Genomic DNA, 21,133 nt, shown 5'->3' on the forward strand with positions numbered 1-21,133 from the left:
GCGTCGAGTTGTTTGAAGGTTGTCTGGTATTTCTTGTGTCGGTCCGTCGGTATTCTTGAGTCAATTATTTTCAGTTGGATGCGGTAAGTCTGGGATCTTGAGCGTTCTGATAAGATTGATGATGGGTTGGCTGAGGATGAAGATTGAAATGATGAAGATTGAAAGTCTAGATCGTGATGATGATGGTGGGGGGTTACTGCCTCTTGCGTTCTGGGACAAGCTCGTCATGTTCGAGGCAGAAGTACCCCCTGAAGGAGGGGGCATGAGGGTATGGGGAAGAGGGAAGGGTGCAAACACAGCCGATGCAGAAGTATGCACAGCCACAAGGATGCAGAAGTATGTAAAAAAAAAGAAGAATAGAGACAGAAGTAAAAAAGTCGAGGTTCCTAGTGACACGCTCTATAGTTCTTAGTGACACGCAATCATTGTTAAGAAGGCTGACAAATCCAAGTGAGTCACAAGAGATCACGAGAAGAGAGCACAGTCACAACCACTAATAATGACCCCGGGGGGCTGGTTATGATAGTGTGAAGTTGATCTTTGTCCCTCGCCTTTTCTATTCTCCCTTTGCATTAATGTGAGAATAATTTTTAGGAAGTAATTCCGTAAATATGGATTCAATCGATACTAAATATTAAAATGTTCATTTCATGTGTTGCTCAGGCCAGGATGCAGTGGTGATAATGACCCCGTCCCTGGAGGTGAGGGCGGGACGGGTGCTGGGTGAGGCTGCCAACACCAGCGAGGTGCCCACGAGAGGAGGAGGATTCCAGCTGCCCAGCCTGGGCGCCATGCTGGGCAACGCCTCCGTCAACTTCCTGGACCAAAAGGTTAGTCCAGCGGGCGTTAGGACTAACGATATATTCTCTTATTAAGAGTAGAGTGCGATGTTTTGTTTGCGGCCGCTCATTTTTAGTTCAAGTGTTCTCCTTATTGTTTAGTTTGGGTGCCGAACAAAGACTCCACGTCAAGCGTGCTGTCTTTTTCTGATTTATAAATAGACGAAAACTCAAAATTTTAACCGAGTGAGGAAGTGTAATAGTGGAAATTTCTACCTGTATTTTATAATTTTAGAAGGAAATATCATGTGTGTAGGTGTGGGCGTGCATGGACAACCCGTTCAAATGGCACCACAGCGGCGATCAGCTTGGGTCGCCTGTGCTGTCGCTCGCTATCGGCGACGGCGGCGACGACGGCGACGTTGCAATGCGCGACCTCGCCGAGGACTTTGTCATAAACCTCGACATCGCGCCCCATCTCGTACCCCCTCCAGTACAGGTGGGTGCAATGCGCGACCTCGCCGAGGACTTTGTCATAAACCTCGACATCGCGCCCCATCTCGTACCCCCTCCAGTTCAGGTGGGTGCAATGTGCGATCTCGCCGAGGAATTTGTCATAAACCTCGACATCGCGCCCCATCTCGTGCCTCCTCTAGTTCAGGTGGGCAACACAGATATCCCACGAAATACATCTCCCGTGAAATGATTTGGGAGAAATTTCTTGATCATAAATTTTATAGAACATTCTGAATTACGCAATAATTTTAGTATCCGACAAAAGGATTTATAACCTTATTAGATTGTTCAATGTTAAACATAGATTGTTGACCGACACAGGCGTCTTGCATTAGCCGGCGTTAATTTTTTGTCGGTTGTATCGTTTGGTCATGAGTGCTTTATTCATCTTATTTATCCTAATCTGTCGTAATAAATTTTCGAATTAGTCTTCTCTATAACAAATTAGTTGATCATATGTTTGGATAAGTTTACCTTTGCTTCCGGTGACTAAATAGATTAATTGATTCAAAGGGTGTCAGTGATAAGTGGTTTGTTTTCGTTATTTTCAGTGACTTTCTGTTCGAGGCACTTAGTCATATTCAATGATTCGGCCTTGCTGACCTGTCGCTGATTTTTTACCACCTGACCCTTTTTCCGATTTCGGCCAGAATTGCCACAACTAGTTTCGACACCCAACACGCTGCTACAATCGCTTCAAAATCATTTTAACTGTATTAATATCAATTATATGATAAACGAACATCTAAAGAAAATGATTATATAGCCATGAAAGTGATTATGTATCCATCTCCACGTAAATAATTATGCACGTGAAGTAAACGGTAAATGAAAAGAGGCTAAGCAATTATTATATTTTTTTAACTAAGCAAAATATTTTCAAGCCGCTTGCAGAATCATACTTTTTGTAACTATTTCAGTATTCACCTAAATACAACTTAATATCATCGGGAAAGCAACCTAGATTAAAAAAAGAAGAAAGCAAATGTGGAAAAAATATGGCTAAACTATTACAAATCCAGATTTAAATCCGGAAAAATACATGCTGATAGGGAAATAAAACTACCTAAACTTCTATGAATTAACGGGACGGCATTTGATTTAGATCAAAAAATTACACAACTGAACTCGTTATCAGTGAGCCAAATGCAGGTATCAAATTATAATATATTATTTAGCACGTTATTCCTGCGGACACCTCAGATGAAAACGCAAGAATATCATTCGGAAAATTATCGGTGAACTGTAAAAATATGCCAAAAAGTGCACCAGTGACGTACAACTCAATTACTAACCCTTAGACAGCGCAGCGAGTACTTAGAGTAACTTTACTACCATACTAACCACAAATAAAACATGGTCTGATTTTAGAGCGCTGTTACTTGTTACACTACTCCGATTATGACAGGAGATAGAAGGTATAGGACGTTTGGGTTTAGTAATCGATAGTCCGGCTCATCTCTGACCCATAGTTATTAACTTACTGTAAAACTTTTCGCCGTTTCTGTAACGATTTAGCGTAACATACCGTCGCTGCACAAGGTCTTCAAAATCATCAGCTTAATAAAATATATTTTGTACCTTAGTAATTTTGTAACTTAATTGTCGCAAGTAACCTTCAAGTGTGACAGTAGCATATTTATTCGGCTACAACACGACAATGTAGCGCCTAGAATTATTGCATAAGTAACGTGCGCTGTTGTGTGCAGGTAGAGCCGCTAGTGAACAGACGCAACCTGACTTGGGGAGTGACACATTCCATCCACATCACGGATGACGACAGCGCCATCTACTTCGTCCTGACGTACGTTATTGTGCCTATGCGCTTCCTGGCTATTCATTATTGAAAGGCAATAGCTAACAAAAGCATTTTACTACAAATGTCACTAGTGCTAATTTTGTGCATTTTTAAGAAGTGCCACTAGTAATAATTATCATCATCTTGCTTACGCGTCACATATGCCTATTTGATATTTTGTTTAATTAAGTGTTGGCATAAAATGCTAGCGTGTTGGTGATGTTACTAGCGAGTGTTAGTAGTGTCAAATGCTAGCGTGTTGGTGATGTTGCTAGCGAGTGTTAGTAGTGTCAAATGCTAGCGCGTTGGTGATGTTGCTAGCGAGTGTTATTAGTAGTGTCAAATGCTAGCGTGTTGGTGATGTTGCTAGCGAGTGTTAGTAGTGTCAAATGCTAGCGCGTTGGTGATGTTGCTAGCGAGTGTTAGTAGTGTCAAATGCTAGCGTGTTGGTGATGTTACTAACGAGTGTTAGTAGTGTCAAATGCTAGCGTGTTGGTGGTGTTTCTAGCGAGTGTTAGTAGTGTCAAATGCTAGCGTGTTGGTGATGTTACTAACGAGTTTTAGTAGTGTCAAATGCTAGCGTGTTGGTGATGTTGCTAGTGAGTATTAGCAGTGTCAAATGCTAGCGTGTTGGTGATGTTGCTAGTGAGTTGTCCTGCCATTTGCAGGCCTTCTAACGCGACTTCGGTATACGACGTGTTTCTCGGCTTCGAGGAGCAGCCGACTGAGTCGTCCTCTAACATGTCCTTTACGGTGAGTATCGGCTAGATATGCCGTACTCCCTTAAAACTATTGATCTCGGCTTCCAGCTGCTTGCGGAAAGAAAGATTGCGATTAATTTCTATTCAATGCACAATATTGGATTTCTTTAAATTAAATTTGTTCACACCAATTATCACTCATAACAGCAATACAGATGGTTTGTGACCTAATTTGGTCTCTAAAACTAGACTTTGCATTAGAAAGCGGTTAGAATTAATCGAAGATTTGCATAAGTGTACCTACATCAACTTTCAACCAGAGAGATCTACAACATACGAGTTTTTAGGCGTCCTCTTTGTCACTGTAGTGATAATACTTGATGAGCAGTTTTGAAGAGTCGTTGCCATGAGCAATGAGTAGGGATTAAAGGACTTATACAGGCGGTGGGCAACCCATGCGGCCACGTCGGACGCAGCTCGATCGCGTGGTGAGTTGAAACAATTCCGCCAAAATAAATCCAATTGATCGAAATAGAAACAGATACAATCGTCTTGTTCCACTAACAGGGATAGAACACAGATAAGGAGTATATTGAAAGAAGATAGCATGACGAGATTTCTTATTAACTTTCTCTGCCATGGAAGGTTCATGACGTTGGGTACGGATTAGGTCCGCCCCACAGACATGAAATTGATGCGAAGCATAACAAATTGCAATGACTGAATGGCTACACGCTGGTATTCATCTACACGGGCATTCTCACTTAAATGGAAGCTAGTTTGTGACTCAAAATTGGACGTTTGATGCTTCTACCTTACTGTATACTAAGTATACTAATGCTAAAAAGTTGCCTCAGTTCATGTTTACAAAACATGAATCTTCAAGTGCACTTGCAGCACTGATGCTGACCATACCAGGGCTGTTATCAAGTTTCTAGCACGGAGTAATTTTTTCTTTTGGTGACGTCGAAAAATTAACTTTCATGCTTGTTGCATATCACATGCAATGAGCACTAATAATTATTTCTCGATCGTATTCTCGATCGTTCAATCTTATTTATAGCTCAGCTGCCTCACTCACAGTGAAATCATGCGCAGAAGGTAGAATTAATATTTCTTAGACAATATGCATGTGTCAGCCAACACTTGTAGTGGCAGACGTCGGGCCATTTGTCGTACAGGTGCCGCACGAACTGCTGGACGAAGACGTGGCTGCTGGTGTGCTGCCGATGGCTGAAGAGGAGCTCCGCCACAGCGTACTTATCCCGTCACAGGAACTCTACGGGAAGGGCGTCTATCTTCTGCTGGTGCAGGAGAGAGGTGATTAAAGTTATAAATTTTGTTAGATATGAAATAAGCTACATTTGAAATCGCTAGACTGCCATGAGAATAGCTTCTCACGAGGATTATTAATAATTAAATTAATGACACGAGAAAGGCTTCTCTTCTGTTCGACGTGTCTAACTGTTCGTGAAAAACTGATGCTGTCAAGATAAAATCAGTAATAATGCTAAATATATGCTACAAAATAGTGAATTAAACATGACTTTACAATATTATTGAGTTCAGCATCGACAACACATCAATCCAAGGAACATTTCATAAGTATCAATCAGCCTTGTGACTCAACAATGTTCCCTCAACCGAGTGCAGTGAACATAAGCTTCGACTATGAGATGCCCGCGTACGAAGACGTGACTGGCACTCGCCCTCCTGCCCCCACGCCGCCCGCCGCCGACGCCGAAGACTTTTTGTTCGGTGACGCCGCGTGAGTCTTTGGGTGTACTTTACTGATGATATTAACTGATGTATTTTATGATATGTTGTGCTGATGTTGTCGTACAGTTGTGTATCTTTACTGCATAATTGTAGGTAGCACAGTGTTGGTATACCTGCGCAGTTGAGTCGATTCAACAGAATTTTCACATAATGGAATAACATTTAATTCTATAATTATATGATGAGGAATTTCCAGCCGAGCTAAACCGGCAACTATTTACAGCTGTTTAAAAGGTGTTTAACAAATTAAACCTAAATATCACAAATAGTGTTAAATTGATAATGATTTAAACTTCAAACAACTAATATTGGTGAATTGAATGTATTTCATAAATTACCTCCAATACTCATTGAAAATCTTTGGAAACGAATAAATGTTTCTAATATTTTTATTTTTTTTTTATAAATCCCGGGTCAAATACCCATTGTTGCTAAGAAAATGGGAACCGAATACAAAATAAATCTGGAATGGAATATAAAAATGAGCCTGATGCAACACTTTTTTCCAAAAAATAATGTTATCGTAAATTTTGAATGAATGAAAAGTCATGAGAGATAAAATATTTTGTATAAAAAGTCTCAAGTGAGAATAATTTCAATTATATCAGTCATTTGGATTTTTAAAACAAGTATATATATTCACGAAAAATTGGAAAAAATCTTCAGCCATTAATTAGAATACGTATGATATATATTCAAAATTTTAATTGAATAATTTAAACTAATAAGGATTTTCACTTAATTAATTATAAAATTAAACTTCATTAAAGAAGCCGTCAATGAAAATCGTTCACAATGTAGGTATTCTGAGGTAAAGTTGTCTTAAATGAATTTTTGCATAAGAAATTGTACATGTAATTAAAAAGCTAGAAAATTGAGAAAATGTTTAATGTCATGAGCTCGTAACTAAAATTTCAATTTGCAGCGATCAGTAAAGTAAAATAACTAATAGACTATGGAAACATGATGTTTACTTGAAAATTGAACAACTCCGAATTTCTAGTAAGAGATAATAATTTTTACGGTCAAAATAGTCGAATTGTTGATTTGAACTGTTGTGATGGTCGTAAGTCTACCCTTGGATAAAAAAATAGCAAGCAATGTATTAAATGTTCGCAGCTTCATTTCTATTCTTATGAATGAAATAGTAGCAGAGTCACAGTCTTGTGTAACAGAAAGCTAGAAAGAACATCTTATATGTAGGTAAAAAACATAATTTTTAAAGAACATAATTTTTACTGTAAAAATGATAGATTTTGATTCATATGCTAACACGGGAAAAATTCAATACCTTTTCTAAATTTGAATAAAATACTGAAATTATGTTCAAATTAAGTAAATAAAACTAGATATATAATATGATTTCCTCATTGTTAATGAAAGTTGGTGTTTGCCCATGCAACCTGCTGGAAGTAACAAGTTATCTGGCAAAAAAAAAATAAATGTATGATCTTATAACGCACCTGTAAAATATATGTAAAAAGAGAAGAAAAGCTTAGACTGAATTACAACCATTCTTCTATTTACGTTGACTTTAAATCGACGTTTAGGATAATGAGTTCATGTCAGCGCACTCCACCCGCAAATTACACAGAGTAAAATACAAGAAACGTCGAAGTTTCTTAGGTGATGATCGGCTGAAATTCATTTTGTTACGAATAATCAAGATTTTTAAATTTCCGTAACGAAAAAATCAGACCTGATTGAGTAAACCTATAAGGTCATTTTCTGACTCGTGAAGGTTTGCCTTCATAATTATTGTAGATTTTATGAAAAAACCAAAAATATTCTGACCCTTGGGCTGGTGTGTCCTCAAGATTAAGTTCCACGAGAGTTCTTTCTGTTTTCGAAACCGAATAAAATAATTTATGAAGTGATCTTTAACGGGAAACTAGTAAAAATATAGAGTTTCTTGTAAAGTTTCTTTGATACGCATTGCTGAATTAGACTTGCTTAACGACCAAGATATTTTAATATTTATCGAGAAAGGAAAGTAAAGGTCGACGGATCAATAATATAGATGATGCAAAACTTCGATCACAATTTGAGATAACGCATTAGTTAATGGATGAAAGAGTTTTGGATGTCTCAGATGTTTAGAAAAAAATATAAACGAATAATTAAAAGATAGATTGGGCAAGATGAGGAGTCATGGAGCATATTAAATTCCTTGAAAAGGGAATGACAATTGAAATTTATGTTGCGTAATTTCGACGAAAAAGTTTCATCAGGAATGCAATAAATTAACTGGCGTTTTCCTGTACACTGTACACTTTATTTGATCTAACGAGTTTATTACTGGCATTAGTACAACCTTAAAATTTATTTTGAATTAGACAGCGCAAGTATTGCGAACCTAAACATTACAGTTGTAGTTGGTCTATCATTAATTAAGTTCCATCAGAGAACTTTACTGATTTAAACAATATTCGTCTTCCTAGTAGGTCAGCACCACAATCAAAATATAAGTCGGTAAAATTTTTTTTTACTCGGGATATAATAAATCTGATGTTGGTGATTTATTTTGAGATGTCAATGATAATATTATGTCAATAATGATGTCAATGTTCAGTGGTTAAAGTTCAGAGCATCAAGATTGGAGCAGAGAGGTGCGGGTTCGATCCCAGCTCTGTGCGTCAGTTTCTGGTCAGAATCGGCGAGGAGGCCGGGCGGTTAAGCACAGCAGAATTGTTGCAGCAGTGAGTTGCGAGTTCGAGACCGCAAAATGCTGTGAATCTTTTGCGATGTTAATAATCAGCGACAGGCCTACGGCCTACTAAACGCTGAAGCCGCTATTATTATTATTACTGAGTTAAGTTTTGAATTTTGTCCAGTGAACCTAGCTGCTCGAATTGCTTGGAGACTTTAGCGTAACAAAATGAGCATCTGCCTGCCCGACACACAGTTCTTTTCAAGTGTTTGGCTGACTGCAGTTCATTACGTTCCCAATGTACTATAATCCTACCCTTATTTTCAATGATGCAGGGTAAAGGCTGCCCTGGATGTGCAGCCTTGGTACGCCGACACGCCGACAGTAGACGACTTGCGTTTGAACAACTACAGCATGCAGCTCGTCGCTCCGTCCTGCAGATACTGGGACGCTGAGCGCGAAGTGTGGGACACAACAGGTTGCCGAGTGAGACTGCCTTATATGAAGGCAACTGGATAGTAGAACCACTGCAGGGCAGATGTTGCTGATGATTGCCAACGCGAAATATGGCCGTAGGGAAGTTCTGATGTTAGGTAGTTTGGTCATTGAGTGAGGCAGCAAAAAGAAAATGCAACTGCTGAGTAAGCAGTTACAGGCAGTTGAGACAGGTCGGCTGGTAGGTATTGCGGCTGCAGAGTTAGCCATTAGGCATGTCGGTTGGTAGGTATTGCGACTGCAGAGTTGGCCATTAGGCAGGTCGGCTTGTAGGTATTGCGACTGCTGAGTTGGCCATTAACCAGGTCGGCTTGTAGGTATTGCGACTGCAGAGTTGGCCATTAGGCAGGTCGGCTTGTAGGTATTGCGACTGCAGAGTTGACCATTAGGCAGGTCGGCTTGTAGGTATTGCGACTGCAGAGTTGGCCATTAGGCAGCACGGCTGGTAGGTATTTGGGCTCAAAGGTATAAGGATAACAGGATGATAGGTTATAGTATAGATATATTAATCAATTTAAGACAACAGCAAGGGTATTGGTTGCAGGAATTACGGCTGCAAACTGGAGTAGCAACTGGTATCATCATCAGTACTGATGGGTAGGATGACTGAAGATAATGCAACAGCTACAGGGTAAACAACTGGACGATGTTCTTGTTGAAGAAAGGAAGCACTCCAAAATAGGTCTGCTAAATATAGAGATAGACGGTTGCAGAGTAAGGGAGCTTAGGTTGAGAACAGATGTCATTGCTTGTGGATAAATGACTGTATTACATCGGTAATATTCCCTAACATCATATTAGTCTGCGGCTTAGTAGTTTATTTGCCTGGTTTGAAGAACGACTGCAATGAAGACGGCTGGAGGGTTGGATATGGATAATTTGATCAAAGTTGAACGTCTGCTAGTTGGACCTCTTCAAAGGGCAGTCGCCGGGTTTCACGGTTTCAAGGCCGTGCTGAAAAATCGATGCATGCTAGAGACCAGCACAGCTAAAATGCACACTTCCTTCATAATAATTTGCGTAGCGAAGCGTAATAGACGGAATGGTGGCCTGGGAAGTTAAGTTTTTTAAAACATTATAGCAGCGTAATCCTACAGCAATCACAAAATTAAGCGAGCTCGGTGCAAGAAGAATGTTAATGGGCTGCAAGAAGAATGTAAAGTAGTGCCTGTAGACTTACGACTCTGTTGGCTCAAATGTCTCGTTCTCACACTGCCGGTTGGAGGGCCGGAAGACACCCGGAATCGATTCCTGGGGTACCGGTTATCAAACTGGAGATCAGGGAAATGAGATCCGGGAGTTCCTAGAGTTCCTGGAGGGTGTGGCCATAATCCGGCTTGGTCGAAAAAAAGTATTGAACATGTTGAATAATTTTGCCGGTACGCCAGGAACCATAAAAATCCGGGACCCAACCTGCTCCTCCGATGCTATGTGAGAACTCAACCGGCACGGCCGGGGGACCAGCCTGGGGTACCAGGAGGGGTGAAATAGATACCAATAGTTACCATAGTCTAGTCTCCTGCCTAGCCAATCTCTGACCCAGCATCTCTTTCGCCGCCTTTCTCTCCTTCTCCTCATTGCTGCCAGCTGCTCTCCCTGCAAAAATATAATTATAATCTACAATATATCATACAATAAAACTTACTTTATAGTGGCTAGAAATCCACAATATTATTTATCAAAATTAACTTACCAATTCTATAACAATTCTGTTTTGTAAAGCCTTGGCCATGTGTACATACTCTCCCATTATGTTGGCAGCCTCTGTCAATATGTCTATCCTCTGTCTCTGGCTTGCCATGATGTTGCCCGATCTGTTGTGCTGCTTAAAATGAGGAAATCATCCACACACCTGGACTTTTTATAGGAAACAGGGGAAGGGGCGGGCTTAAATTTGCATAACTTACCTGGAATATCGGGAAAAAAGCCGGGCGTCTTCTGGTTTTACGGCAGTTCTTACTGCTCAAACGGCTCTACTTGCTGTTTTACCGGCTTTTTTCCGGGAATTCCGGCGATCTACCTGGAAATCCGGGAGGCATACGGGACTTCCGGCAGGCTCCCGGGAGTACCGGGAATACGTTGACAGCCGGTATTGCAGGATCTCCCGCGGCTGCTGAAGCCGGATCTCCCGGATATCCGGCTCTTCCGGGAAACTTTCCAGCTCTTACGGGACAGCTACCTGGAGGGCATTAGCATATTAAGCCCTGCCCCATATACCGGCTATAACTCCGGCATTTCAACCGGCTTGGCGTTTCCGGGACTTCCGGCTCTTTAACCGGCTACGAATCCGGCATTTCAACCGGCTTGGCGTTTCCGGGACTTCCGGCCCTTTAACCGGCAGTGTGAGAACGAGGCATAAGCAGTGCGAAACTGACTAGCTTTCCGTGTTCCGACATGGTCTGCAGCTTTTATCTCTGAGGTGGAGTGTAGTTAATGCAGGCTGAGGATGAGCCTCGGCTCCAAAGCTAATTTAATGCTTTAATTTGTGGCCACGACTGGACTCCACTGAAACGGTCTGCGCAGGATGAAGTAGTTTGGACGACAGGTGATGGTGAGGCCGTGCAGTATAGCGTCGACCAGGTCAAAGAACGGCGGCGCGGTTGGATAGCTGCTAAGAATAATGATTGCTTAGTAGACACACTGTAGAGCAAGTCAAATGCAACATCTGTTTTACCTTATGAAATCACACAGGTGGGTTACGGCACGACGCTGAACCGAGTTCGTTGCTTCTGCAACCACCTTACTTCTTTCGGCAGCGACTTTTTCGTGCCTCCAAACACAATTGACTTCAGCGCCGCATTTAGTGACCTCGGCGGCAAACTTGCCGACAACTACGCCGTGCTCCTTACAATTTGCATCTTGCTGGGCGCCTATGTAATCCTCGGCGTTTGGGCGAGGTACAAGGACAGGCAGGATGTGAAGAAGGTGAGTAGTGGCTGCTTCGAAAAGACATTGTTGGTTAGTATCATGGTGAGCAATTCGTCGAATATCTATTTGTGCTTGAGAATGCTTAACAGGCTATCGGTGTGATATTCATTCGATCGAGTGATAGACTGATAGTATTCACGTGATTTGCATGGTAGTGTAACACACGTTGGAAGGGCCAAATACACATACGTGCCTGATACCGAAAGACACACGCCATGAATGGAGAGATACATGTCCTGCTCCTGCAAAAGTTATGTGCTGTGACGGTGGGATAAATATATAGAAGCGGGTTCTCATATGACAAGTAGGAACAAAAGCATGATGCCTATACTAGTGGTTTTCTTGCACAAAAGTAGTAATACATCAAATGTCCAGCTCAAGTAATTATGGTATGGTATTGTTCTGAGAAAAGAAAGTCGTACCTTATTAAAGTTTTATAGCCCTGAACGGAGTACGTGTTCGTGTGTCGTGCTTTACGCATATTTTTGTGAAAATTTTAATATTTATCGGGTATGTTTACAGCCATTTTGCATGAATGGAGTCTTCCTCACTTGAAATCTAACTAAATGGTTATGCAGTAGTTTTTTTATTCCATATTTTCTGGAAGCCCAAAGTTAAAGCCTGCAAAAAAGGAAAAGCTGGGGAACTGGTTGCAAGATCTGAATTATCTCAGTTGAATGTTTGTATATAATTAATGAGGGCAAGAGAGTGAAGTCAGTTACCAACTCACTGAATCTATTTGATCTATATTATCGAAAATTTGGCCCAATTGTCATGAAATGCTTCAGAAAGAGCCGAAATAATTAGAAAATATTCAAATAAACTTCATTCCGACGTTCTAATAAATCATGCCGACTCCTAGTGGGGAGTGACGCCACTCGAGGATAACTTAGAGAGTGAGAAGTTCCTGTACCTGATCACGGTATCGACTGGCATGCAAGCCAAATCTGGCACCAGCAGCAACATCTTCTTCAGCGTTGCCGGCGATAAAGACCAGACGGGGGTGCGCAAGCTCTCTGACGGCAAGAGGAAGGTAAGTCGAGAGTTTGACAAAAACTTTTTTTTAACGGTTCAAAACAAAAAAACTTACTCAGCTTAGACAATCCGGATTCATAAAACAAGAAAAACACACACTGCATTAGCTACACTCCGAAACACTCCCTTTCAACGTAGCTCAAATCACAAAATAAATATACTCCTCCGTGATGTCACATAAGCATTCGACCGAGTTTGGCACGTTGGCCTCGCATATAAAATCAGTCAACAGATAGAACATTACAGATAGAACAGCTTCAATTTGAAAATGCTCTTATCTAGAACCCCCATTCCCATAACGCACTGGGACTGGAGTTCCCCAAGAAGCCTGCCTTTCAACCACACTCCACAGCTAATACATCCCCTTACCGACTACATTGCATACGCCGACGATATCACGCAGACCACGGCAAGCAGGTACACGCCAATACGCAGCATAACTAACAGAACATGCAATCACACAGATAGAAACATTCGAGCACAAATGGAAGAATAAAACAAACAGATCAATACTCATGATAATTCCAATCTGCAGGAAAATAAAACAACCGAAATTTTCATCGATAACAAGCATTTTACGTACACCAAAAAAAAGAACGGTTCTGGGGCTACAATTAATTGCTCACGGATACAGAACACAAGTCACAACAAGACAGCTGATAGCCCCAAGAAACCCCAGAAACCTTAGCGAATCGCCAACCTTCCCCTCACCCATAATACAGACTAGGCATGACATTTGTACGATCCTCACTTACCTATCCGCCCATGGCCTACCACTGCAATCCCTGTGCCCATACCATTGCACACCCCACGAACTACAATCTTCCAACTGGTGGTTGTTTGATAAATAACACCTATTACCAGTTCAACCTCACCCTATACATCACAGACGACTCTGTACCCAAATGACGCCTGTCCCCAATTTTCTTGAGTTGAATTCTGTAGGTCTGAGGTTTCGAGCATTCATCAGGGTTTTATGATTGATGTGATGATTTCGATGAAGATGAGGGGGCGTGAGGGCCGGGGAACGTGATGCTACAGATGGAAGGAAGTCGAGGTCGTGATAGTTGGTTGGTCGTATAGCCTCTAGCCCTCTGGGATAAGCCAATCGAATTCGGGGCGTGAAGGAGGGGATGAGGAAGTGGGAGGGGAGAGAGCGAAAACGTAAGGATATGATAGGATTGCAGTCGTATAGACAGAAGAATAGTAGACAGTCGAAAAGTATAATCACCAGTTCCTAGTGACAATTACGGCTGGAAGGCTGCTAATCCAAATACGATGGGTTCAGAGGCTGCTGGTCTGAGGCTTCGGGAGAGCGCCAGAAATCACAACTACACTAGTTGCCACGAGGGGCCATGCCTGTGTTCTCTCTTCCTCCTCTCCACTCTTTATCTCCAGTCCCATTTCTCACACCCCGAACCTGATAAGCTTGCCTCAAAGAGCTAGAAGAACAAACCCTTAATTCTCACGACATCATTGTAACCCACCATAAAACCTCCATCTTCATCTCTACCCAATCAGCAACCCAATCACGTGACCGCTTGAGACCCTAGACTATTAGAATCGAAGTCAGTAAAATAAACCTCAGGTTACCGACCGAACCATGAAAATTCTCCATACGACCTTTAAAGAAATGGACGCCCAGTTAATTAGCCCGAACGAAATTATCAAAGGATTTTGCACCGTTACTGACGCTGCTAGTTACTGCTGCCTAGCAGCAGTAACTTTTTAGGACAACTCAAAAAAGACGGAGGAAATCACACCGTCGAATTTCTTGTCGTTTATTTGTGAGTTTCAGACAGCTGGACTGTGACGCTGGATATACCACACTGCAGACAAAATCGTGACCCAACAGTGGCTACATGTATAACTCTTCAAAATCATACACCACGCACAAGATGTCATATAGATCATAATGAAAGACACTAATATATAGTCTAGTGTATGCTCACAAATGGTTTCTGCATGTACAATACTACAATTACCACAGCACGATGCGAACAGGAACACTACACACCACATACACATACAACTAAATTTATATTTAATTTTATAATTTAGGTTTTAATGTCTATAATATGAATTTTGGTTTTCTAATTTACTGTAATTGAAATCTAGGATTGTTAGACTGATAATCGAGCTGTAGTCTGAAATTTTTCTTCTGTAAAAATATAGTGAATTTTTTTGTCGTTTTCTCTGCTTTCAAATTCCTGGTAAATTTTAGATTCAAGCAATCAATTGTTTTTGGAACTTCATTAAGTTTCCATTGATGATATCCTAATAATATCATTCTAATTTTCGTACCACGACTATTTCTCTTCCCCAAAAATTGAGTTAGGGTACTTAACGCATTTAAGGTGGCCAGTGACTATTCACTTGAATTAGCACATATAACTTAACCTAACGCCACACATCTGCCCGCCTTCATTTTTGCTTACCTGTCAATGAAGAAACACCCCACGAGTTCCACGTTATCATTGATGCATTTCACATTGGTACCCCGGAATTACCAACATCCTCTTCTAACTACCTACTTACCCTCACCAGTACCTGTCACGGAGCAGCCAGGTGAGGTACGTGGTGACGACGGAGCGGCCGCTGGGGCGCTTGCAGACGCTGCGTGTGTGGCACGATAATTCCGGCAAGGGCGACGACGCGAGCTGGTTCCTCGAACGCATCACTGTCTCTGACTTACAAACTGGCAGAACGTTAGTGAAGATTGCCGTGTCTTTTATTGTGCTCCTAATCTTGCTGTTCTCTGAACAGTTCTCCACATTCTTTAAAGAGATGTCCGTAAATAAGCGCGGTTTATGAGCAACACTATTTGTATTTATCTTATTTGTAATCATTTTAATTAAGTGCCAGTAAAAGAATAGTGATGAATAAGCCGGTAATAATTGCAATCAATTGAACCAAAGGTTTTGTATAGGTGCACGGTAACGATGGACAAATATTCAGTGCTGTGTAGATTATGTTTTCTTGTGAAACCAAGTTTAATGAATTACAAGTTTGCCGTCCTGGTGTACCTTAAGTTTCGTTTATTTGAAAGTTCACTTGTATATCGAATAGTTTTTTTTGTGCAGGTTTGCCTTCCTCGTGAACCAATGGCTGGCGGTGGACGAGGATGATGGACAGATCTCGCGCCTGGTGAGCGTCGCTTCTCCTCAGGACCTAACCGCCTTTGCCAACCTCTTCGCTAGCACCTCCAAGAAGAACTTTACTGACGGGCATCTCTGGTGAGATTCCGAACAGTCTGTATTAAGTTTTGGTGATATCATTAGGGTTGTATCGGTGGTTCCCAATGCCGGAAATTATTAGCTAGCAGCAATAAAGGGTAATGTCTAACGATGAGCGCACAAAATCACAGAAACGATGATACACTATACATAACATTCTTCGTAAACGCCTCAATTTACTTTGCAATAGATTAATTTGTAAAATATCTCGCTGAAGTGGTAGTTCGTTTCACTATCGCTGCTTCTCCAGTTTAAAACTCACTATTGTTATGCGATAGTTGATTGTACCAAATTGCCTGATCGTAACAAATAAGCGTTTCCTCGCAATAATATATCCGGACAACACATGAACTTTAACGTTGTTGCACGCGGCTTCCGTTTTTTGTTCAAAGCGGAAAATTCAAGCATGTGCACAGTGCAAAATTAACAAATTTAAAGGATTTTTAGTATGAGTATTTTGGTTGTACCAGAGCTCCTCTCTGCGAGTCGATCTGTTTGATTTATATATTGTTTAGTATCCCTAATCAACATTTGAATGGTTGTCCTGTGGTTGCTGTAGGTTAGATGCTGCACGAGTTACAAGAAGGGAAATTTGCATAAACTAACAAGTTTTATCTATAAATTATACAGGATTTCGGTGTTTGTCCGGCCCTACCAGAGCACCTACACTAGGTTGCAAAGGTTGTCTGTGGTGGTAAGCGTCACCTTCCTCACCATGGTGGTCAACGCCATGTTCTACGAGACCGAACCACCAAACTCGGCAAAGTTTGAGCTCGGCTTCGTTACCATCACCAGCTTTCAAATCTGGGTGAAGAAGCTAAACATGAGATTGACCGAGAATATTACTGAAATTATTAAATAATTTGAAGGCACTAGACCAGTTACTAGTTTCTAATGTTTTGGAAAATATGATTTGATGCATCGCGAAATCGGAGTAAGCGATAACCGTACGCTTGCGTTGCTCTTTCAAGATATCTATTCTTTAGTATATTGTTTACAATTTTTACTTTGACCTTTCTTTCACTACAGTTTGTTTGTTATAAGTTCATTAATATCTATGATTGGCTTGATTTGTTCAAAGAACAGACGGTGATTGGCTGCCAAGCTCACGTTCGTAGCTCCTGAGCAGGTGAGCATCATGGGCACGGTGATCGTACTGCCGCCTTCCATTCTTATGGACCAGATTTTCCGGAAGGCGCGACCCAAGCCCTCAAAGACAGACCCTCTAATGCAGAAGGTGGCGCAGCAGCAGGAACACCTGCAGCAAAAGATTAGTAATGGCAATGGTGGTGAGAATATCGGAGAAGATTATGATCCGGGATACACCAGCAGTGAAATAGGTGAGCTTTCTTTGGTGTAGGTGAAATGACTTCAACGCCTATTTGTTTTCTGCCACTTCAGAAGAAACTGAAATTTTTCTCAAACTGCTGCGAATGACAATCTTTTCAAGAACTTCTATTTGAAGTAGCAAAACATTTTAAACAAAACCATTTTGATGGATTCGATTTCTTTCTCATATACTTCTCTTATAATATGTAAAGAATATTTATCAATAATTCCAGATTCCGATGACGACGAAGTGACGAGGAGTAAGAAGCTGTTGCGCAAGAAGATGAAAAAGAAGAATAAGAAAACCTTCCCGTGGTGGACTGTGTTCGTCGCGTGGGGTTTGGTTCTGGCTGCGATTGGAGCCTCAGCGTTCTTCGTATTCTCGTACAGCATGCAGTGGGGCAAAGATAAGAGCAACTCGTGGCTTATCTCCATGTCCCTCTCCGTATTCCAGAGCGTCATGATTGTGCAGCCCCTCAAGGTGGGTGTAGCCTTTGAAAGCACCTATATAGAAAGGTGCTCGCCTTTTTCACGACAATCCGGTTTGGATTGGCTTCTGATACCTTCTCCTGCTGGTACGGACTCTTTATAGCATAGCATATTTAGCTCGCGTAACCTTTTAGAAATAACTCGTGGATGTAATCGAGGAACCATTCTCTCGGGTACAAATCTTTTTGGAATCTAATTTGTCCGTAAAGTATCTTTTCATGCTTTATGCAAGTGAATATTGTAGTTGTTATTGTTTAACACGTCAAGTGCGGCTATGTCGTATTCAGGGCGTACTTCACGTACTTCATACCGGTGATCCTCATGTACAACACTAAAATCTCACCTTCACAGTGCGAACAATAACGATACGCACACAACGTATTAAATATGTACGAAGAATAACAACCGAGACGCAGGTGCTGCTGCTGGCTGCTGTAGCGGCGATTCTACTGAAGAAGCCTGACGTGGAAGACCTGACGGAGGAGGAGCGTCGCATCAACGGCCTGCCAGCCGAGGATGAGGATCTGGTCGTCGCCATGCCTGGGAAGGGTGGGTAACATTGGCAGTATTGTGGGCAGTATACATCGTACGTCGCTGGCTTTGGCTCAGTTTTTCCTTAGTTTGCAGTCGTTTTGTCTTTCCTATGCGGGCCGTATACATAGTCGCTGGCTTTAGCTCAGTTTTTCCTTTGTTTGCAGTCGTTTTGTCTTTCCTATGTGGGCCGTATACATCGTCGCTGGATTTGGCTCAGTTTTTCCTTAGTTTGCAGTCGTTTTGTCTTTCCTATGCGGGCAGTATATATCGTCGCTGGATTTGGCTCAGTTTTACCTTAGTTTGTAGTCGTTTTGTCTTTCCTATGCGGGCAGTATATATCGTCGCTGGCTTTGGATCAGTTTTTCCTTAGTTTGCAGTCGTTTTGTCTTTCCTATGTGGGCCGTATACATAGTCGCTGGATTTGGCTCAGTTTTTCCTTAGTTTGCAGTCGTTTTGTCTTTCCTATGTGGGCCGTATACATCGTCGCTGGCTTTGGATCAGTTTTTCCTTAGTTTGCAGTCATTTTGTCTTTCTTATGACAGTATATGAAACGACTTTTTTCGGATGGAATCAAGCAACACGGCAGGTTTTGCTCTGACTCATATTGTGTCACCGTTGTCTCTTGTGCCGTTATAGAAATCAGGTGTACGCAAAAGATTTATTGCTCGTTAAAAAAATAAACTTCAAACAATTGTTCACCAGAGGCGAACATGAAAAATCTTGTCATCTTTCGTGTGTAAAAGTAAAGAAGAGGCAACGAAAATGAAATTTTCGATGCCTTCACATCTGTAGCAACGAAATCAAGCGACAGACTAGTTGATACTATGATATTTTATGTCATACATCCACTGACATCCGATGTACCCGACAGGTACGCGGCAGAGGATTGAAATGAAGCCTGTTAACAGCAAAAAGTTGGAAAAACTTCGTCTTAAACGCAAACAAGAAAATGAGATGCTATCTCTGATCAAACAAATCTTGATATACGCCATCTACTTGATATTCTTGTTGTTCCTAGCGCAACAGAACAGGAACTTCAATGCCTTCCTCATCAATGACAACATGAAGAAAATGTTCGTTGACTACGACTCCGATAGCTACGAAAGGGTGAGGGCCTTTCTTTTGTAATGCTAACCCACGATTTACGGTTCTGGTTTATTCTTTATCGTTTTGCATAATGATACAAAATTAACGTAGTGACGATTCGAAACCAAGTATTCTGGTAAACATACATATTTACTATTTTTTCGATTACGAACTTCTAACCTAGTTCGTAGCCCAATGCTGAACCACCAACTTCAATACCCGAAGTTATGTTATTTTCCTAGACCCCAGTTAATGGCAGCGTAAGGAGCTGCCATGAAAGTTGCCGAGCATCTACTGAATAAATATACAAATAAACGTTAAGTTTTGCTCTGTGGCAGTACATGCAGCCGGCAGATCTGCTGACCTACCTCAATGAAACTTTTGTGCCGAACGCTTACTGGACGGAGGAGTACAACGGTGACCTTGTCACATGGCGCAATGCTCCCTTCATGAGCGACATGGCGTCTTTCAGGATAGGCGCGGTGCGGCTCCGGCAGCTTCGCGTCATGCCAGGTACGTTGCGCAGTAGGTAACACGGATATAAATACATATCGAGTCCCTCTTACAATGAATAACTAAGGGAAGAAAGATGGTTAAATTTGTTCGTTGGGAAGTACACATATGAGTATAGTAAGCTTTACAGCGACAAATGATGCCTAGTGTTGAACTGAATAGATAGTGCTTCGGAACTAATTGATTCACACACGTTGAATTTCTGCGCCACCAGTCAGCATGACTTGTCGTTTGAGCAATCAAGCAGCTTGCTCTGATTGGTCAGCTTTAGCTTGACCGCACCGAGACATGGTGATCGGTTCACTGCTTTTGTATCGACAATTCGCAATCTAATCCTGAGATAAAGTGGCTACTTCCTAACTTAGAGACATTATTAGTGGTAGTGGCTGTGCTCTCTTTTTGTGCTCTCTTGTGACGCACTTGCATCTAGCATCCTCTTCACTGTTAGTGCATGTCACTAGGAACTAGTGACTCTTCCTTTTGTACCTCTGTTTTTACTCTTTTTTAGCGCATTCCTCATTTATGAAAAAAAGACGCTATTGTGCTCGTCATGTCCGTCCGTCCGTCTGTCTGTCCGTGACTTCACGGTCGGACGAGAAAATGCACTCTCTGTCACTCACTGCAGTGAGTACTGATCTAATTTTTTGTACATACGGCTGCACCCCTTCAAATACATGTTTTTTGCACCCCCCTCCCCATACCCTAATGCCCCCTCCTCTAGGGGTACTTCTGCCTCGAACCCGACGGGGCTTGTCCCAGAAGGCAAGAGGCAGTAACCCCCCACCATCATCATCACGATCTAGACATCTATCTTCACCATTTCAATCTTCATCCTCATCCAATCCATCATCTAACTTATCAGAACGCTCTAGATCCTAGACTTACCGCATCCAACTGAAAATAATTGATTCAAGAATACCGACGGACCGACCAAAGATATTTTCCACGACGTCAGTCACGTCGTGACAGATGACGTTACTGAAATTTAAAAACTGACTCCAGAAAAACGACCGAACCATTCCTTAAAATCAACCTGACACCCATTACAGCTCCAGACCTTCGACCTAAACGGACCATTTATGTGGGACAATTAGACAGATCTGTAGGTAGCCACACTGCTAATGAAATCAAACACGAAATCAGAACTGGCTACAATACATATGTACAGGACATCATCAAAATCAAACACTACTCGCAGGCTATTAAAATCATAACCACAGACACTACAATAGCACAACGCATACTTACTCACGAATTTTACATGT

General features: G+C 41.6%; 1 protein-coding gene across 1 annotated transcript in view; it reads left to right on the forward strand.

The window, feature by feature from the left end:
• Positions 1-1,287: 1,287 nt before the first annotated feature.
• Positions 1,288-21,133, forward strand: part of LOC108682443 (polycystic kidney disease protein 1-like 2) — a 43,554-nt gene continuing 23,708 nt past the window's right edge. Inside the window, exons 1-16 of the mRNA XM_047880452.1 lie at positions 1,288-1,440; positions 3,005-3,099; positions 3,762-3,846; positions 4,976-5,114; positions 5,448-5,562; positions 8,559-8,709; positions 11,410-11,643; positions 12,509-12,679; positions 15,229-15,389; positions 15,765-15,917; positions 16,548-16,725; positions 17,047-17,257; positions 17,480-17,727; positions 18,152-18,284; positions 19,141-19,376; positions 19,694-19,868. Coding sequence (XP_047736408.1) covers positions 1,288-1,440; positions 3,005-3,099; positions 3,762-3,846; positions 4,976-5,114; positions 5,448-5,562; positions 8,559-8,709; positions 11,410-11,643; positions 12,509-12,679; positions 15,229-15,389; positions 15,765-15,917; positions 16,548-16,725; positions 17,047-17,257; positions 17,480-17,727; positions 18,152-18,284; positions 19,141-19,376; positions 19,694-19,868 — 2,638 coding nt within the window. The remainder of the gene's footprint in view (positions 1,441-3,004; positions 3,100-3,761; positions 3,847-4,975; positions 5,115-5,447; positions 5,563-8,558; positions 8,710-11,409; positions 11,644-12,508; positions 12,680-15,228; positions 15,390-15,764; positions 15,918-16,547; positions 16,726-17,046; positions 17,258-17,479; positions 17,728-18,151; positions 18,285-19,140; positions 19,377-19,693; positions 19,869-21,133) is intronic.

This window comes from Hyalella azteca, unplaced genomic scaffold, assembly GCF_000764305.2.
Source record: "Hyalella azteca isolate HAZT.00-mixed unplaced genomic scaffold, Hazt_2.0.2 contig5407, whole genome shotgun sequence".
Lineage (NCBI taxonomy): Eukaryota > Metazoa > Arthropoda > Malacostraca > Amphipoda > Hyalellidae > Hyalella > Hyalella azteca.